The sequence below is a fragment of the Podarcis melisellensis genome (assembly GCF_964234715.1).
Source record: "Podarcis melisellensis genome assembly, chromosome: 10".
Classification (NCBI taxonomy): domain Eukaryota; kingdom Metazoa; phylum Chordata; class Lepidosauria; order Squamata; family Lacertidae; genus Podarcis; species Podarcis melisellensis.
Genome location: NC_138542.1, coordinates 44,284,453 through 44,298,849, shown reverse-complemented (window position 1 = coordinate 44,298,849; position 14,397 = coordinate 44,284,453). Strand labels below are relative to the sequence as shown.

At 38.2% G+C, this 14,397-nt stretch overlaps 1 protein-coding gene across 9 annotated transcripts in view; it reads right to left on the bottom strand.

The window, feature by feature from the left end:
• Positions 1 to 14,397, bottom strand: part of ATF7IP (activating transcription factor 7 interacting protein) — a 69,742-nt gene that overhangs the window by 6,656 nt on the left and 48,689 nt on the right. For 8 of the 9 annotated variants that reach the window (XM_081928554.1, XM_081928555.1, XM_081928553.1 and 5 more), the window contains exons 5-14: positions 13,360 to 13,497; positions 12,140 to 12,205; positions 11,146 to 11,219; positions 10,193 to 10,281; positions 6,795 to 7,445; positions 6,478 to 6,563; positions 3,353 to 3,422; positions 1,356 to 1,511; positions 625 to 810; positions 128 to 240 (exon numbers count right to left, since the gene is read on the bottom strand). In XM_081928554.1, the coding sequence (XP_081784680.1) occupies positions 128 to 240; positions 625 to 810; positions 1,356 to 1,511; positions 3,353 to 3,422; positions 6,478 to 6,563; positions 6,795 to 7,445; positions 10,193 to 10,281; positions 11,146 to 11,219; positions 12,140 to 12,205; positions 13,360 to 13,497 (1,629 nt within the window). The remainder of the gene's footprint in view (positions 1 to 127; positions 241 to 624; positions 811 to 1,355; positions 1,512 to 3,352; positions 3,423 to 6,477; positions 6,564 to 6,794; positions 7,446 to 10,192; positions 10,282 to 11,145; positions 11,220 to 12,139; positions 12,206 to 13,359; positions 13,498 to 14,397) is intronic. The other variant, XM_081928550.1, reaches the window with a different exon arrangement.

Genomic DNA, 14,397 nt, shown 5'->3' with positions numbered 1-14,397 from the left:
TTTAAAGTAGGGACTGTACAGCTGTGCCAGTCCCCAATTGCTAACAGATACTGCTAAAAAACAATATGACATGGGAGATAAACTCTTCTCCAAACATTCATCTCAACAACTGGACACGGGTGCTTACTGAATGCACTTGAGCTGGCCGATGGTGAACTGTGAGTTGAGGTCCTCCAGATCCCAAGGTTAGCCCATTGTTTACAACATACGCAGTTGTCTGAGGCACTCTTACTGTCACACCTAGAGCGATACACAAAGGCACAATATGTTAAAGAAGTTAATAATATGATACATTGTGACGAATTTAGGTCATTTATTTGCTTAACACTGCAAACTATCACAAAAAATATTTGGCAGACACAAAAAGATAGTATTAAAGCTTGCCATAACTATACTTTCTTTTACATGTACATAGGATATTATAAAAACATAGTCAAATATCACATATACCCTAAAGTCCAATTTTAAAATGCTTTGAATACGTATGTTTGCACCTTGCTTTTTGGGCAAGCTTTCTGCTACAATATATTTGTCGAATTCTAACAAAACTGGCATCTCCTTTCGAACCAAGGTACAGCTGCACATCTGCTAAAATATACACCTTTCTCTGACAGATGAGCTTACCAGAGTTTGGGGGGTTGACCTGCCTTAAACTAGGGCTCTGCATGACTGTGGTTCGCACAGGATTCTGTCCTGATGGTGTAGGAAGAGTAGTATAGACTACTTGATGGTTAGCAGGCACTCTTGGTATTGGGAGCCTGGCAGGAGTCTGAGTCACTGGACGATGGGTTACATTCACAGTTGTCTGGGCTAGAAGCAAAATTGTAATCAAAAGAGTATAAAATGTTCTCAGCCTAGAAAGCATATGCTGCACAAAACCAAAGCATACAAATCAATACAAATACAAATTTAGTTCATTGACACTTAAATTTTAGTAATGTGATTTACCGAATAAAGGAAAGATTAAAAAGATAACTTTCAAAATTACTGAATAACTACGGTAAAAAAATAATTTATAAAACCCAACTGGATTCTTCAGAACATGGATCAGTCTGGTGCATACACCCAAATGCCTTTCCCCCCTATAATTTTCTGAACCTCAGTCTGTAAGTTCACCATCCCTTTGGTGATTAATGGATGTAAGCTCTTCAGAGCTAAGCAGGCATTCTCATAGTAGTTCCCTCTAGGTCAACAATATTTTATTGCATTATCCCCTCTGGGCATCATTTAAGTGTAAAAAAACAACATTTTCTATAGCCGCCTGCAAATACTGCATCCAAGAGGCAATTCACTGTTCTGGAATCTCTCTCCTTCCATACTGAACTATTTCCTTTCCCTAGGCTATGCAGTCTTACCTGTGGGGAGAACATGTATGGTTGTCTGCGACAGGCTAGTTGTTGGCATGCCTGCTTGTTGGAGAGGGCTTGTCTGTACTGGCTGCAGAGGACGAGCTAAAGACTGGGTTGACAGGCTCAATGCAGGTATAGATTGGTTCTGCTTCTTGCCACCTGCTTAGGAAAGAAAAAAAATCAATGTGCAATTATAAACAGAAACAAGCAGCTGAAAAACTGCTGAAGTGGCAGTCAATTGCAACACAGATTCTTCTTTCAGTTTTTACAATGAAATAAAAACATCAATTAAAGGATCTCACCTGTACAGTTCACAGCTTCATTTTAAATGCTCAAATTGGGGCCAACAACCAAAATATTGTAACCTAACTGGGCCTTGAAGGGATAGATATAATACCTACCCCGCAGTCTGTTCCCTGCTCCTCTAAGGATAGATTAACAAACAAACTGGGGTTAAAACTTATGGAGTTTTGTATTGCCCATACAAATGGACTGAATAACTTTCCTGGTGAGGATGAGTTTACTTTTATCTCATCAAGGGGTCATAGTGTAGTACTGTATCTGTTCTCTAAATCTACACTCTGATGTTAACTTCTCCTCTATTGGCCCGAAAGCAAGATAAGCACTGCAACCCCATTTGCCTTTGACTGGACTTAACCGTCCAGGGGTCCTGTACCTTTACTTATTGGAGTCCATACAGAAAGTGACCACTCCTCCTTACTTCTGACTATACAATGCGACCCAGCAAATAAGCCTCGTAACTCAGATCAGGCCTTTCATAGCATTCTGAAAAGCATTAGACGATCCCTGCAATTTGAAGGGGTGGTCACCAAATTCCTGGACTCAGACAAAATATTGCATTTGAGAGCAACCCTTACTAACTCACATTCTATTAATGTAGTAATAACAACATATGGATGACTTTGGATGACTTTGGATGATTTTACTATTTTAACGTATGCCAATAAAGGCTAGCAGTAGTAGTAGCTTCATTTTATAAGGTTTCAGAATGTCTGTGAATGGCAGCAATGACCACAGTTCAAGAATATTACACTAGTCAAGTATCTGTATGAAATTTCTGAAATACTCAAGACATTGTGTCAACTGCCTTATTTAGAGTAATATAGGATGTAGCAAGATACGCTGGCAGCAAATTCCACATTTAATTAAACATAATTATGCCAGCCAATTTCAATGGGAATAAATGTACATGACTGTAGGCTCATAGCTCCATTATGCACGTGTTTAAAGGATTATTGGGTACTGCTCTACAAGGTCCTCTTGTTTATTTACATCTTCTAAACCAGGGATGGGAAACCTACAGCCTGTAGGCCAAATATGACCTCCCAGGGGTTCAAATGTGGCCTGCAAAGCTGTTTTCTCCAAACCAAGCCTGTCTCACACCTGAATCCCCTATGTCTGCACATTTCATCCAATACAAAAATGGGAGAAAGTTAGTATCTTGTTTGATATTTTCCACTGTAAGTGAGGGTAGGGGGCACAAAGCCAGCTTGGACTAGAAAAGCATGAATATATTCACATAATGTATGGCTAATCAATCATGGGTTTATTAACTGTAGGCACAAAGAGACAATATAAGGACTAGCACAATATTATGACTAGAATCAGCTACAAACCACAACATTAAGACATCTAATTTAAGAATGGATGAACAGAGGTTTTCAGCAGCAAATGTGCTTAACTCAAGTCATGAAGATAGAAGTATTGAAACATATAAGAACAAATATCTAAACACTAAGTTCAGATGGTGGGAACAATCCTATACACTCATGGAAAACACATTGAAACAGGACGGTAGGTTATCTATCAAAACTTGAACATACTTTAATGATGTAAGGACACACTGCACAAATATATTACTAATACCTATATCAGAATCGCTGCCTAGAACACTGGATGGCATTTTAAGTTTAAAACTTCAATAGCAGGAGATGTCCAGTTAGTCAAAGTCCATCATGATTCATGCATAACTTCTGGCTTACCTTGAGAAGAGCCATCATCTTCATCATCCAGTGTGAGATCAATTACTCCACTGCCTGTGGCCTTTCCACTCTGGAAGACAAATATTTATTTGTTTGTTTGTCCACTCCCTTTCCAACAAAGTTTTAAAAGTAGCATGCAATAAAATCTAAAATCGTCACAAGAAAACATAAAACAAACTCAATAAATCCCAGCAAATGCCTTGACAAATCTAAAGGGTTTTATCTGACAGTTGAAACTATAGAAATAAGCAGACAATTTAAGGAAGTCCTTTACTTTTCCAAAGGAATCACTAAGGTAGTTTATTCTACATATACAGAGGATCACATAAATCTAAAGCAGAGTAAGGGAAGAGAGATTATGTGGCAGTTTATGGGACCCAAGTTCTTTAAGAAGGAAGGAAAAAATATGATACACACCCACATTTACCAAACTTTTTAAAAAATGTTTAAATATTATAGAATGTTAGTATATACTACAAAAGGAATATCCAAATGTTGGCCATAGGAGTTGTGGACGGAAAGGTGCTGCAGTCTCTTCCTGGAAGCATGTTAATGCACTGTGTTTGGGAAAAGTAGATTTGGTTCTATAATGTCCTGCAAGGGCACTCTTGTGCAACATTACAACTGATGACTGAGGGTTGTCATGATGGAGTGAGGGTTGCCAGGGTGGAGTGGGAGTGGCTGCTGGTGTCTATTATCTCATTTCTACTGCCAGGCAAGATGCAAAAAAATTGTTGATTATTAAAATAAATTGTAAATACCAAATTTTACTAAAATAATATCAATACTAAATTATCTGAATATAAGCACCTTAGTTCTACAGGTAATCTGTAGATTGAGAGTGCTTTCAGACAGGCAAACTCAATTTGGTTCTATTTTATAGGATTTTAAAAAATGCATTTATTAGCATGGAAGTTCATCTGTGTTGGCCAGAATACTAAATCTTCATTCAAATAAACACTGCCTGTCCACTGTACCATTTTAATCCTTGAATTTTGCTGTTTCTCTAACCGCTATGGATAATGATTCAGATGCTATCTGAGGCTATTAAAGTAAGTATAAAACACAGATAAAGGACAAACTTCTGAAATATTCTATTTACTCTCCACTTAGTCAAATGCTTTTTCAGCTTCTAAAATAAAGTGAGCTTTCTTTTATATTATGAATGTTTATTAGGTCCCATACTTTCCAACTACTAGTACTTACTAATACTACTAAGTATTAGTCTTATTGATGTTGGTTAACTGGAGACCTGGTTCAGCTCAATATGGTTCTTTCAAGGCAGACATTTAGCTTGGCCAATGACCAGTAACTGCTTCATTCTGAAGAAGTGTGCATGCACACGAAAGCTCATACCAAGAACTGACTTAGTTGGTCTTTAAGGTGCTACTGGAAGGAATTTTTTTTGCTTCATTCTGTCTCACTTTGCCTATATATACAAGTATCAGGAAACGAAAATATTAATGAAAAGGGTTGTAAATCTTTCATCTACGTGAGATAATGCAGACTAGTAACTTCATTTCTAGTACTTGCCCAATGGTAAAGAAGGGCTGGATACTCAGCTCACATATCTTACTTGCTTTAACCCATATATACCCACCTACTTAACTTGATATGTGGAACTGGCAGTTTTATAACTGTCACATGATGTCTGTTCTGCACTTGTGAGGAACCAATCTTTTACTGTGGTAGAACATACACACTTGAACTCCCTGCCTATTGGTATTAGGTAGGTACATTTGTTCTGCTACTTCTGGTGCCCAATAAAAAAATTGTTTATGGAAGCCTGCACAGACATGTTTTAATATTAGTACAAAGGTGGCTTCTGGTTCCGGTCTGAATAGATGCAGCTCCCATGACTGGGGAGATCGTTGGCGAAGGAAAAACAAGGATGCTTGGGGGTAATTATCCTTGCAAATTCCCCCTAGGACAAGGGGGAATGGGCTTCACTCGCAGGTCGTCTTGGTACCTGGCTCTTGCTCTGGCATGGATTGCGGGAGGCAGGGAGGTACTGAGTGCAAAAGCACTTTGCCTGCTGAAAACCCTCCGCCATTAAAAAACAGAGGTTTTCCTGTTAATTAGTTTAATTGGATTAAAGTACAGACACATGCTAGAAAAGATGAATCATGAACTGCAGAACATAAACAACTGCAAAGACTTCAAAGATTTTGAGATTTACTGAATCATTTGCAGTTCAACAAACCACTCTTCTTCCCAGGCTGAGAGGGAAAATGGTGAAAACGGGTTATTTATTGGGACAGTCATTTTTGCAGCTGTTGTTAAAGTTGCAAAACAACGAAGCATGGGATGGAGCAATGGATAAATTTTTGGAACAACAATGGAATATCAGCTTCGCCCAAGGCAACAACCGGTGGAAAGAAAGACATAAGATCTTACCGGGACAGAAAGAAACACTGCAGACAGAATAACTGCCACACACAGAAAGGACAAGGATATAGTTTGAGTTCCTCACTTGTAGTTTTAAAATGTTAAATTAAGATATTTTCTGTTCTAAAGAAAATGCCTTTGCAGATTTTTTTTAAATCTCTGCATCCATAGTCTCCTTTTAATGCCTTTTTTCATTTTAATGTTGTCCTTATATTTGTTGTTAATTTTTATAGTCAATAACAAGAGTTAACTTTTTAACTTGCGGAGTCTCTTGTTCTTCCATATAAACACACATTTGCCTCTTCTCATAATTTAGGGTACATATACAAGCAGTGACCATTTCACACAGGGGTTTCATTCCTGACTCCCATGCATGTAGGTGGAGCACGCATAATGTTTATGTTCAATTGCGTTAGGGCTTTTCAAGCTATACAAGATTATATTTATTTTATTTACCATTTACATGCCAATATGACTTCATCTGTGAAGGAACACAGATCTTTGTGTTCCTTCACAGATGAAGTCATTTTGGCAAGTAAATGGTAAATAAAATAAATATAATCTTGTATATCAACTACCTGTCACATACTGGTATAATTTTTTTTAGTAACATTAATTTTCTGCTAGCATTTTGAAAAACAAAATCTGTATTTGCTATAAATGTAACAATGTCCAAGTTGATTTACTGAATGAGGAAGAAACTGAAACCATATAAAGAAAAATAAAAACCAACCTACCTGTGCAGCTGTCTCAGGTGCTTTTTTGTTTGCTGAAATATCTGCTGGTAGCAGCGAAGGTGGTAGCAACCTGGATGTTTGACTCTCTGAAGGAGGTGAGAAACCACCACATTTCATTGGCTATTAAGCAATGTACTTTATAACACATATACTTAGTTTAACAGCAATCATTGCAAACACTTAACTGTCAATCATATATGGTGAACTGAGTACTAAATATGGAACTCTGAAAGTTCAGATTTCTTTCAAAATCAACATGTTCCCCCGTACACCAGTTTTCTACCCTAGTGCAAGTGCAGTGGACATATAAAACTTACCAACTCTAGGTGCTGCTGCAGTGCTTGCTTCAGAAGGAGTTGTACTGCTGAAGGCTGGCAGCGGTATCTTCATCTGTATGGAATTCCTATTGATGGGAGGAGTATACACCCCTGATGTGCTTACAGTAGCCAAAGTAGTCCTTGCGGCTTGTGCAACAGGGTGTGCTGTTGATACAGCCTGCACAGCTAGAGTTGTCCCTATAGAACACCCAACACCGACTGAAGAGTTCCTCTGAATGTTAGAGCTGGGCACAGATGAGCTGCTTGGTTTTATTGAATTAACCGATGACAGAGACAGTGGAGTTTTGGTCAAGTTGCCAACATTAGATTGACTTTGTACAGGTATAAATTCCACGTTGCCAGATTGCTGGTTAGTAACCAAAGTACCAGTATGGCCTTGCAGGATCTGAGGCTGGGAGGACATTGCAACAGGTACATGCAGTATTACTGGCAAAGACTGCAATGAAACAGACATTGGCTGTGCGCTTCCACCAGCCACTTGACTCGTGCCGACTACTGTTGCTGTGTTGGCCGCAGGTAGAACAGAAGTTGACAAGGAGCCCGAAGTCAATGGTGCAGAGGTGACAGGAGTCTGTGGCTTGGGATGTCCACTGACGACTGTCTGTGGAGTACTAAGAGGGGTAGCAGACACTACAAAATAGTAAAAAGATAATGGTTTTAAAAATCTATGCCAATTGAACTACTTCCATCAATAAAGTAGAATAATATCAACTTGGTATCTGAGGTCAAGATGGACTGAATAAGCCTATACAGGACTGGAAACAGGAATCATTATTATAGAGAACATTCTTTGGAATTCACTCTTTAAAACGTTGTAATGGCGTGTGCTAATTTGAACCTTTTTCTGTGGTTTATTTCTATAGATCATGGCACCAGTAAAGTTGTCAGAGCTTGATATAAAATATAGCCTTCAATTAACTATTTTAACCTTGGTAGAAGACCTTATCTTAAAATGTATCCTGGAAGGCACTCTAAATATCCTGACCTCTTAATACTTAATGTAAAGAACAGCACAGGAAGCTGGTATTATCAGCAAACTTAATTATCATCCCCTGTAGTTCTGCATAGACAATAGACTCTTCCGCTAAAAGTAATCTCATATAGATAACCAATTAGTCATTTCTCACTGGGGTCATGCCCTTTCAAATTTCAAAATGCCCATGGTAAATAAAATAAAAGATAGAAACTTGTAGGAAATAAACAATAAAACAAAGAAATAAGGATACATTGACTAAAAATAGTACAATGGCTGGGTAGCTCACAGCTCAAAAGGGAACCCCTCTTTGCCACTCAATGATCTCACGGAACAGCCCCATGCTTCACTGGATCATGGACCAAGAATAGGGTGAGAGTGACTCTGAAGCCTTGCTGATACAGGTTACTGATGTGGAGAGCAAACCTCTCAAACAGAGAGAACCTAGCAAAAGATTCTAAACCTCTTGGGAGTATGTGTAGGACACAAGTGTTGAGTCAGACACATCTTGTTACATAAGACTCGTGGAGAAAGCTGGCAGCAAGAGTGACTTGAGATGCAAAATTTAACCTGACATGTTTATTTGTAATGTATGCCACCTAGAAAGCATGAAGCAAGTTGTGTGTGTTTCCTTCTTTCTTCTATACTATGCCACTATATGGCTAAATTAGAGATATAATTCAGATGGTAGTCTGAATTTTTTGAAGGAAAAAAGGTTTCCTATGAACGTTACTTCCTTCTGTCTGCTCTTGGCAACAAAGCCTGTTTGCAATGAGTGAGGCAGAGGTTTTGCAAACTGTGTGCAAATGGTGGAAACTGAGAAGTAAAAATGTTTTAGCTCTAGAGAGCTTTAACTGATATGAGTTTCCCCCTTGATTGGCAACTTTTAGAAATTTTTGAAAGATCTTATGACAAAGGTTTACAGCTTTGAATTTGATTTGTATGGTTAAGGGTTTGACGCCCCAAACCATTAAAATCTGTCCCTCAATTGTTGGCAGCAACATCTGTGAATCCCTAAATTTATGTAACACACCCCTTCCTTGCATGCAAAACCTTGGTCTTTTGAGGATAATTGTCTCACATAAAAGTTTACGCTTAACAGAACAGAAATTAGTTTTGCAAATTCACAAGGTTCTTGTGCTACCTTTGTGGAATCCCAATTTTCATTGTTTCTTTAAAGTTTGGATGACTCTGTCCCTGTGGTTCCCTTGAAACATTATTGCCAACAGCATTCCTTGGAAGCCACTGGAAACAGAATAAGACTAGCATTCTATATATTACAACACAGAGGTGTATGTCAAATGTTTTCTTTGAATATGTACTCTATTTGAAGATTTTCTATGGGTCTAGGTTTGGTAAAGACTGGCTGTTTCCATCTATAGTTGTGCCCTCAAAGGCTCTTCTGATCACAAAGCTTCTGATGCAAGAGCTGTCTGTTGCATCAGTACCTGTGTTGACTTAGACACGAAAGCTTATACCAAGAACAAACTTAGTTGGTCTCTAAGGTGCTACTGGACATTTTTTATATATATTTGGTTTCAGAATTGATATGGAAAATGCTCTTACGTAAACATCTATTGTAGTAGTTTGGATGAGTACTATTTAATTACACCAGAGGATGCTGACAAGAGCAGACAAGTTTCTAACAGAAATCTTAAGTTGCAACCCTTGTTTTCCTTGGCTTCTAATGGGCTAGTTGGCATACACTGAACCTCTTAGCATGAAGCTTAATGCATCCTTCTTGGAGGATGCCAGAAGAGAGATGTAAGGGGTGCAACCCTGGATTTTCCAGTGGTTTTCAATACTACAGTATTCTTCTGGTTTGGAAATTGGGGTGTGTGTGCTGTGTTGCGGTGGTTCTGATTCTTTTCTTGACAGAAAGTTATGGGAAGTGGTGCTAGAATAGTATTCTGTTTTTTTCTTCTTTGCTTTGAAACATCTACATGAAACAACTGATAAAATTAATCTGAAGTATGGGGCTCTGTGTCATCAGAATGCTTATGGCATGTAGTTCATTCATTTATTTCAGATGAGATGGTGGCATCCCTAAATGCACTATTGATATCAGGACTGATTTATGAAAGGAGAGGCCAGGGGAGGGGACGAGAGAGAACACAGGAGAGCAGAAGAGTCCTGCACTAAGCAGAAAAACTGAGAGCATACACTTTTCATTTCTGTGTTCATTACAGCTCTTGAATAATAATGGGTGATCTGTAGTAGTGAATAGATGTTGTTTCTATAACAAGACATCATATACTGCCACCACTGAGTTCAAAAAGGAGAGAAGCATCTGCTGCTGCTTTTGATACTCCTAACTTTCATCTGAAAGATTTATACTAAGGCACTTTTCCTGGATAAAAAGGGGGGGGGTAAATACATATTTGAGACGTGAGAAACATTCTACCTGTATTCACAGGGGACTGTAAAGTATTTGATGTGGTATCTCCTACATTTCTCTTGGACTCCAGCATTTGTCTCACTGTTCCGGCATTTCTGTGGAATAAAGATTCTTGTTAGCTGTACCAAGTGCTGGTGGTGAAGAAAGGGGAAAGCTATTTTTGAAATTTTAAGTAATTTATCTCTATCCATTTATTAAGCAGTATCTCACAATATCACTAGTTCCATTGTATATGTGTAGGAGTGTAATAAGCCACCCAGAGTGGCTGGGACAACTCAGTCAGATGGATGGGGTATAAATTATTATTATTATTATTATTATTATTATTAAGCTGAATTCCTGAAAAAATTGAGAACCAAAACTATTATTGGCTCTAATTTTATACAGGTATGTTAATTTTTGATGACTGCATGAGAACTGATAATAACATTCATATTTTTAACAGTAAAAGAGAACAGGGCACAACTACCTAGTTCACATGTCATTATATACCATAGTGAAAAACAAACTTTGGTTTAATGTAAACTAGCAGCATGTTCAGTGGTTCTTGCTCTGCCTCTGTGCTGCTGGCCTGTTATGAACCTCGACTTGTGGTTTGTCTCCCTCAAACAAACCACAATAGCAAGCCAAGAACAGATCTTAAGATATGCTCATGGTTTGTTTGAAAGAAATGAGCTTGGATTTGGATCTCATGAAAAGTCAGGTACTGGCTTGTTTCCCAGCAGAGGTGCAGCAACAGGGAAGAAGTGTGCACCAGCATGCAGATTGTTCACATTATACCAAACTTTGTTTTTAATTACGGTTAAATATGATGTGTGAACTGGGCTAGTATATAACAGGAAAACTAGTCCATCAGCCAAGATATATTGTATTTTTATGCAAACGTGTCATTCCAAGTACATAAGGCAAGTTCCACAAGTCCACAATATGAGTGTAACAGCTATATTCTCAAAGCTTACCGATACGCCACACTGTTGATATTGCCTGCGTCGCCCACTGCTTTTCCTGGGGAATGGGGTGTGTTTTGTAGATTCTAAAAAGTAACGCAAACCAAGGTGAGACCTATGTCCTCAAAGTCACAAAGCATACATGATATGCTTTTTTACTGTAAGGACTCCAAAATTATTAAGTTGCTTTGTGAGCACTTCATTATACAGTTGACTCACAACTTGCATATATTTAACTTGCGCAATCGCAGCTTTATGTTATTGATGGCTGGCCAACTGAAATTACACAAATTAAACACACAAAAGGGCCACCCAAGATCTTATGAGAGCCTCCCAAGCATGTATGAGAGCTTCCCAGAGCATCCTTCACTGCCAAATCCAGAGTCCCACTACTCCCACCAGACAAGGCTGAAAAATTGGGTGGAGGGGTGCTTGGGGAGGATAAAATGCCTCCTTGCTGAATAAGTGCCCTGGTTGGTGCAGTGAAGAGGCCTAAGCTGGGGCAGTTTGCTGTCACATGGCAGAAGTAGGAGAGTTCAGGATCTCACAGATCCTGTTCTGGCTCTGCCCCCTCAATACCCCATTTCTGGGGTTTCTGCTGGTGACACTTCTGCTTTCCCATTTGGAAGGGGGCACTAGGGATCTCATTGCCATCTCAACCAAAACCCCTCCAGAGCAGATTGGGGGTTAAATAACAGAACAATTCCAATCACAGACTATATTTTTGCATCCCATTGACATTCAACTTCTGCCATCCAGTTTTCTGCTTTATATACCTGCTAACTAAGATTTTACTTCATGCATCTAGTGAAGTGGGCTTGAGTCCATAAAACTGAATAAATTTATTAATCTTTATTTTTCCTTCCTACTTCAAGAAGAAAACTGTGGCCTTTTGAGTTCCACACTGTGAGCTATGGTCATTTCAATGAAGTCCAATCTGATTACCACCAAGGTAATTTTTGATCTAAACAGTAATCAGAAACGTGATAAAAATATCTGTCCTTACTTCTTGTCTTTTCTTTGAATCCTCTCTGGCTGCTCCAAAACGTCTAGTTAATCTTGCAATTTTAGCCTTAAAAAAAAAAGAGAGAGAAATATGACAGAGAAATCAGATACAATCTCAAAAAGTATTTTAGTTTACTTCAATTTATTATTGCTTTGATGGTTAGTCATATCAACAAATGAGGTCAAAATAATAAAAATAAAATAAATACAATTCCTCATTTCCAGTGATTATGTATCCAATTTATCAGGAGCATCTGGGTGCACAGGGTGTCAGTGATGCTTACCAGGCTGGTGGATGGGGCAAGGCAGGAGCACTGGTGGAATCAATTTGGTGCTTCCACCATTGTATCTGTGCCACCTCAAACTCACCCCCACTCTGCACTGCTCTGGTATGCAGCGGTAACACTGCTGTTGGGTAGCCGGCTCTGAGGCAGAGTCCCACCTACCTGGCCATTCCTAGCCCCAATACAGACCTTCACAATCAATGAGATTTTGTCAGACAGGATGCTAGTGCTCCCAGTGGAAACTGGAAAATGATAAATTAATTCTGTTTGTAGTGTCTCAATTTGTCCCTTCATCAAACAAACAAACCCAATATTTATTGAAAAGTTATTTTTCAAGTCTATTGGCAGGGCCTTCAATTTCACATCAAATACAAGGCTCTCGGACATCCATCACAACAGTTCATGTAGGGAAGCTAAGTAAAGCTAACACAAAGATGGGCAATAACTAAGTCATTTAAGTAACAAATGGTCCCTTCATTTAAATGAGTTTACTCATAAGTTTGACTAACTCTGAATATCAACAGTCTAGTACATTTTTCCCCATTTTGTTATAATATTATTTCCAAATGATTTATCTGCACAACTAACTGCCCTTTTCTGAGGCTGTATCCCTCTCTCCACCTCCATTCGCTTCTATAATTGCTGCCCAAGGCCCAGACCCTTCCCTTCTGTGAGAGTGGTTAAGCTGTAGCTGCTCATTAAACACAGCTTAACAAGCATTTCCTAAAAGAACCTTTTCTTTTGCCAAAAGCTAGCACTAAACTGATATGTAGATTTTATTTCAACACAAAAGATAAAACAAACACAAAACCAAAAAAAGAGTACTAGTATCTGAAGGAAAAATTACACACACCAACAGGAGCCTTACTTTTTAATGTTGAAAAAATATTTTTTGAAAAACAATGCCACAAAGTCTTAAACAGATCTGCATATATACCTGTAATTCGGTAAGGACAGTTTTATGTCTCTTGCTACATTCAATCTTATCTACTCTCGTTTTCAGATCTGCTAGATTTTTATCAAACACGGCACACTGCAGTGCGTTGAACTTCTCTTCTAGCAACCGCTGGATGACCTACGAAAACACATGAAAATGCTAATATTAACATTTTATATACAGTACAATTAGCACATATGTCACTCAGCATTACATAACTCTTTATTAAGTTATCTAATTAAACTTTATTTTAGTATTTAAACAAAACTTAAGGTCAATAATTAGGTTTTTGCTTGTTGATCATGTAGTTTCATTAAACATGTCTATGAAAAATCTTTTTTGGATTTGAGTGTTTGCAAGCAAGCGAAGTCATTCTCTGCATTCCTTTTTGGATCCACACCCTTAATGGTTTTAGAGAAGAGTCACACTTGTTAGTTTGTCGTGTCTAAAATGCCAACTATGTCCCATATTTATTTGTAGACTGTTCTTTACAACATGCATTTGAAAAGGGATTTCCTCTTATAGTTTAGAGCACAAAATCTACAAGTTATTTAAGGGTAGCTATTTGTATATAACATAGAAAGTTACAGATAGACAACAACTTCCAGTGTCTTTCCAGCAACCACTAAAGACTTTCCTCTCCCAACAAGCCATTTAAGTGGATATATTTATCCCAGTTTTGACCACAATGTCAATGAAACTGTATTTATACATTTTTATTGTTATTTTGATTATTATATTATTTTTGGGTGCATTAAACAAATCACCTTTACTGATTTGCATATAAACAAGCATCCACAGGGCTTCACTACATGTGGCATACAACTTAGAGAACCCTCCAGATGTTGCTGGACAACAACACTCATCATTCCTAAGCGACAAGCCATACTATCAGTCTAGTCTGAGACTTTCCTAATCTCACATGTGAAGGAATATATTGCATGAGGGTCTTGATACGATACAGCAGGATCCTACTTAAGCCATTTTAAGAGATGTTTGGTATACGCTCTTAATTAGTAAATTAAAAAGTCAGATCAG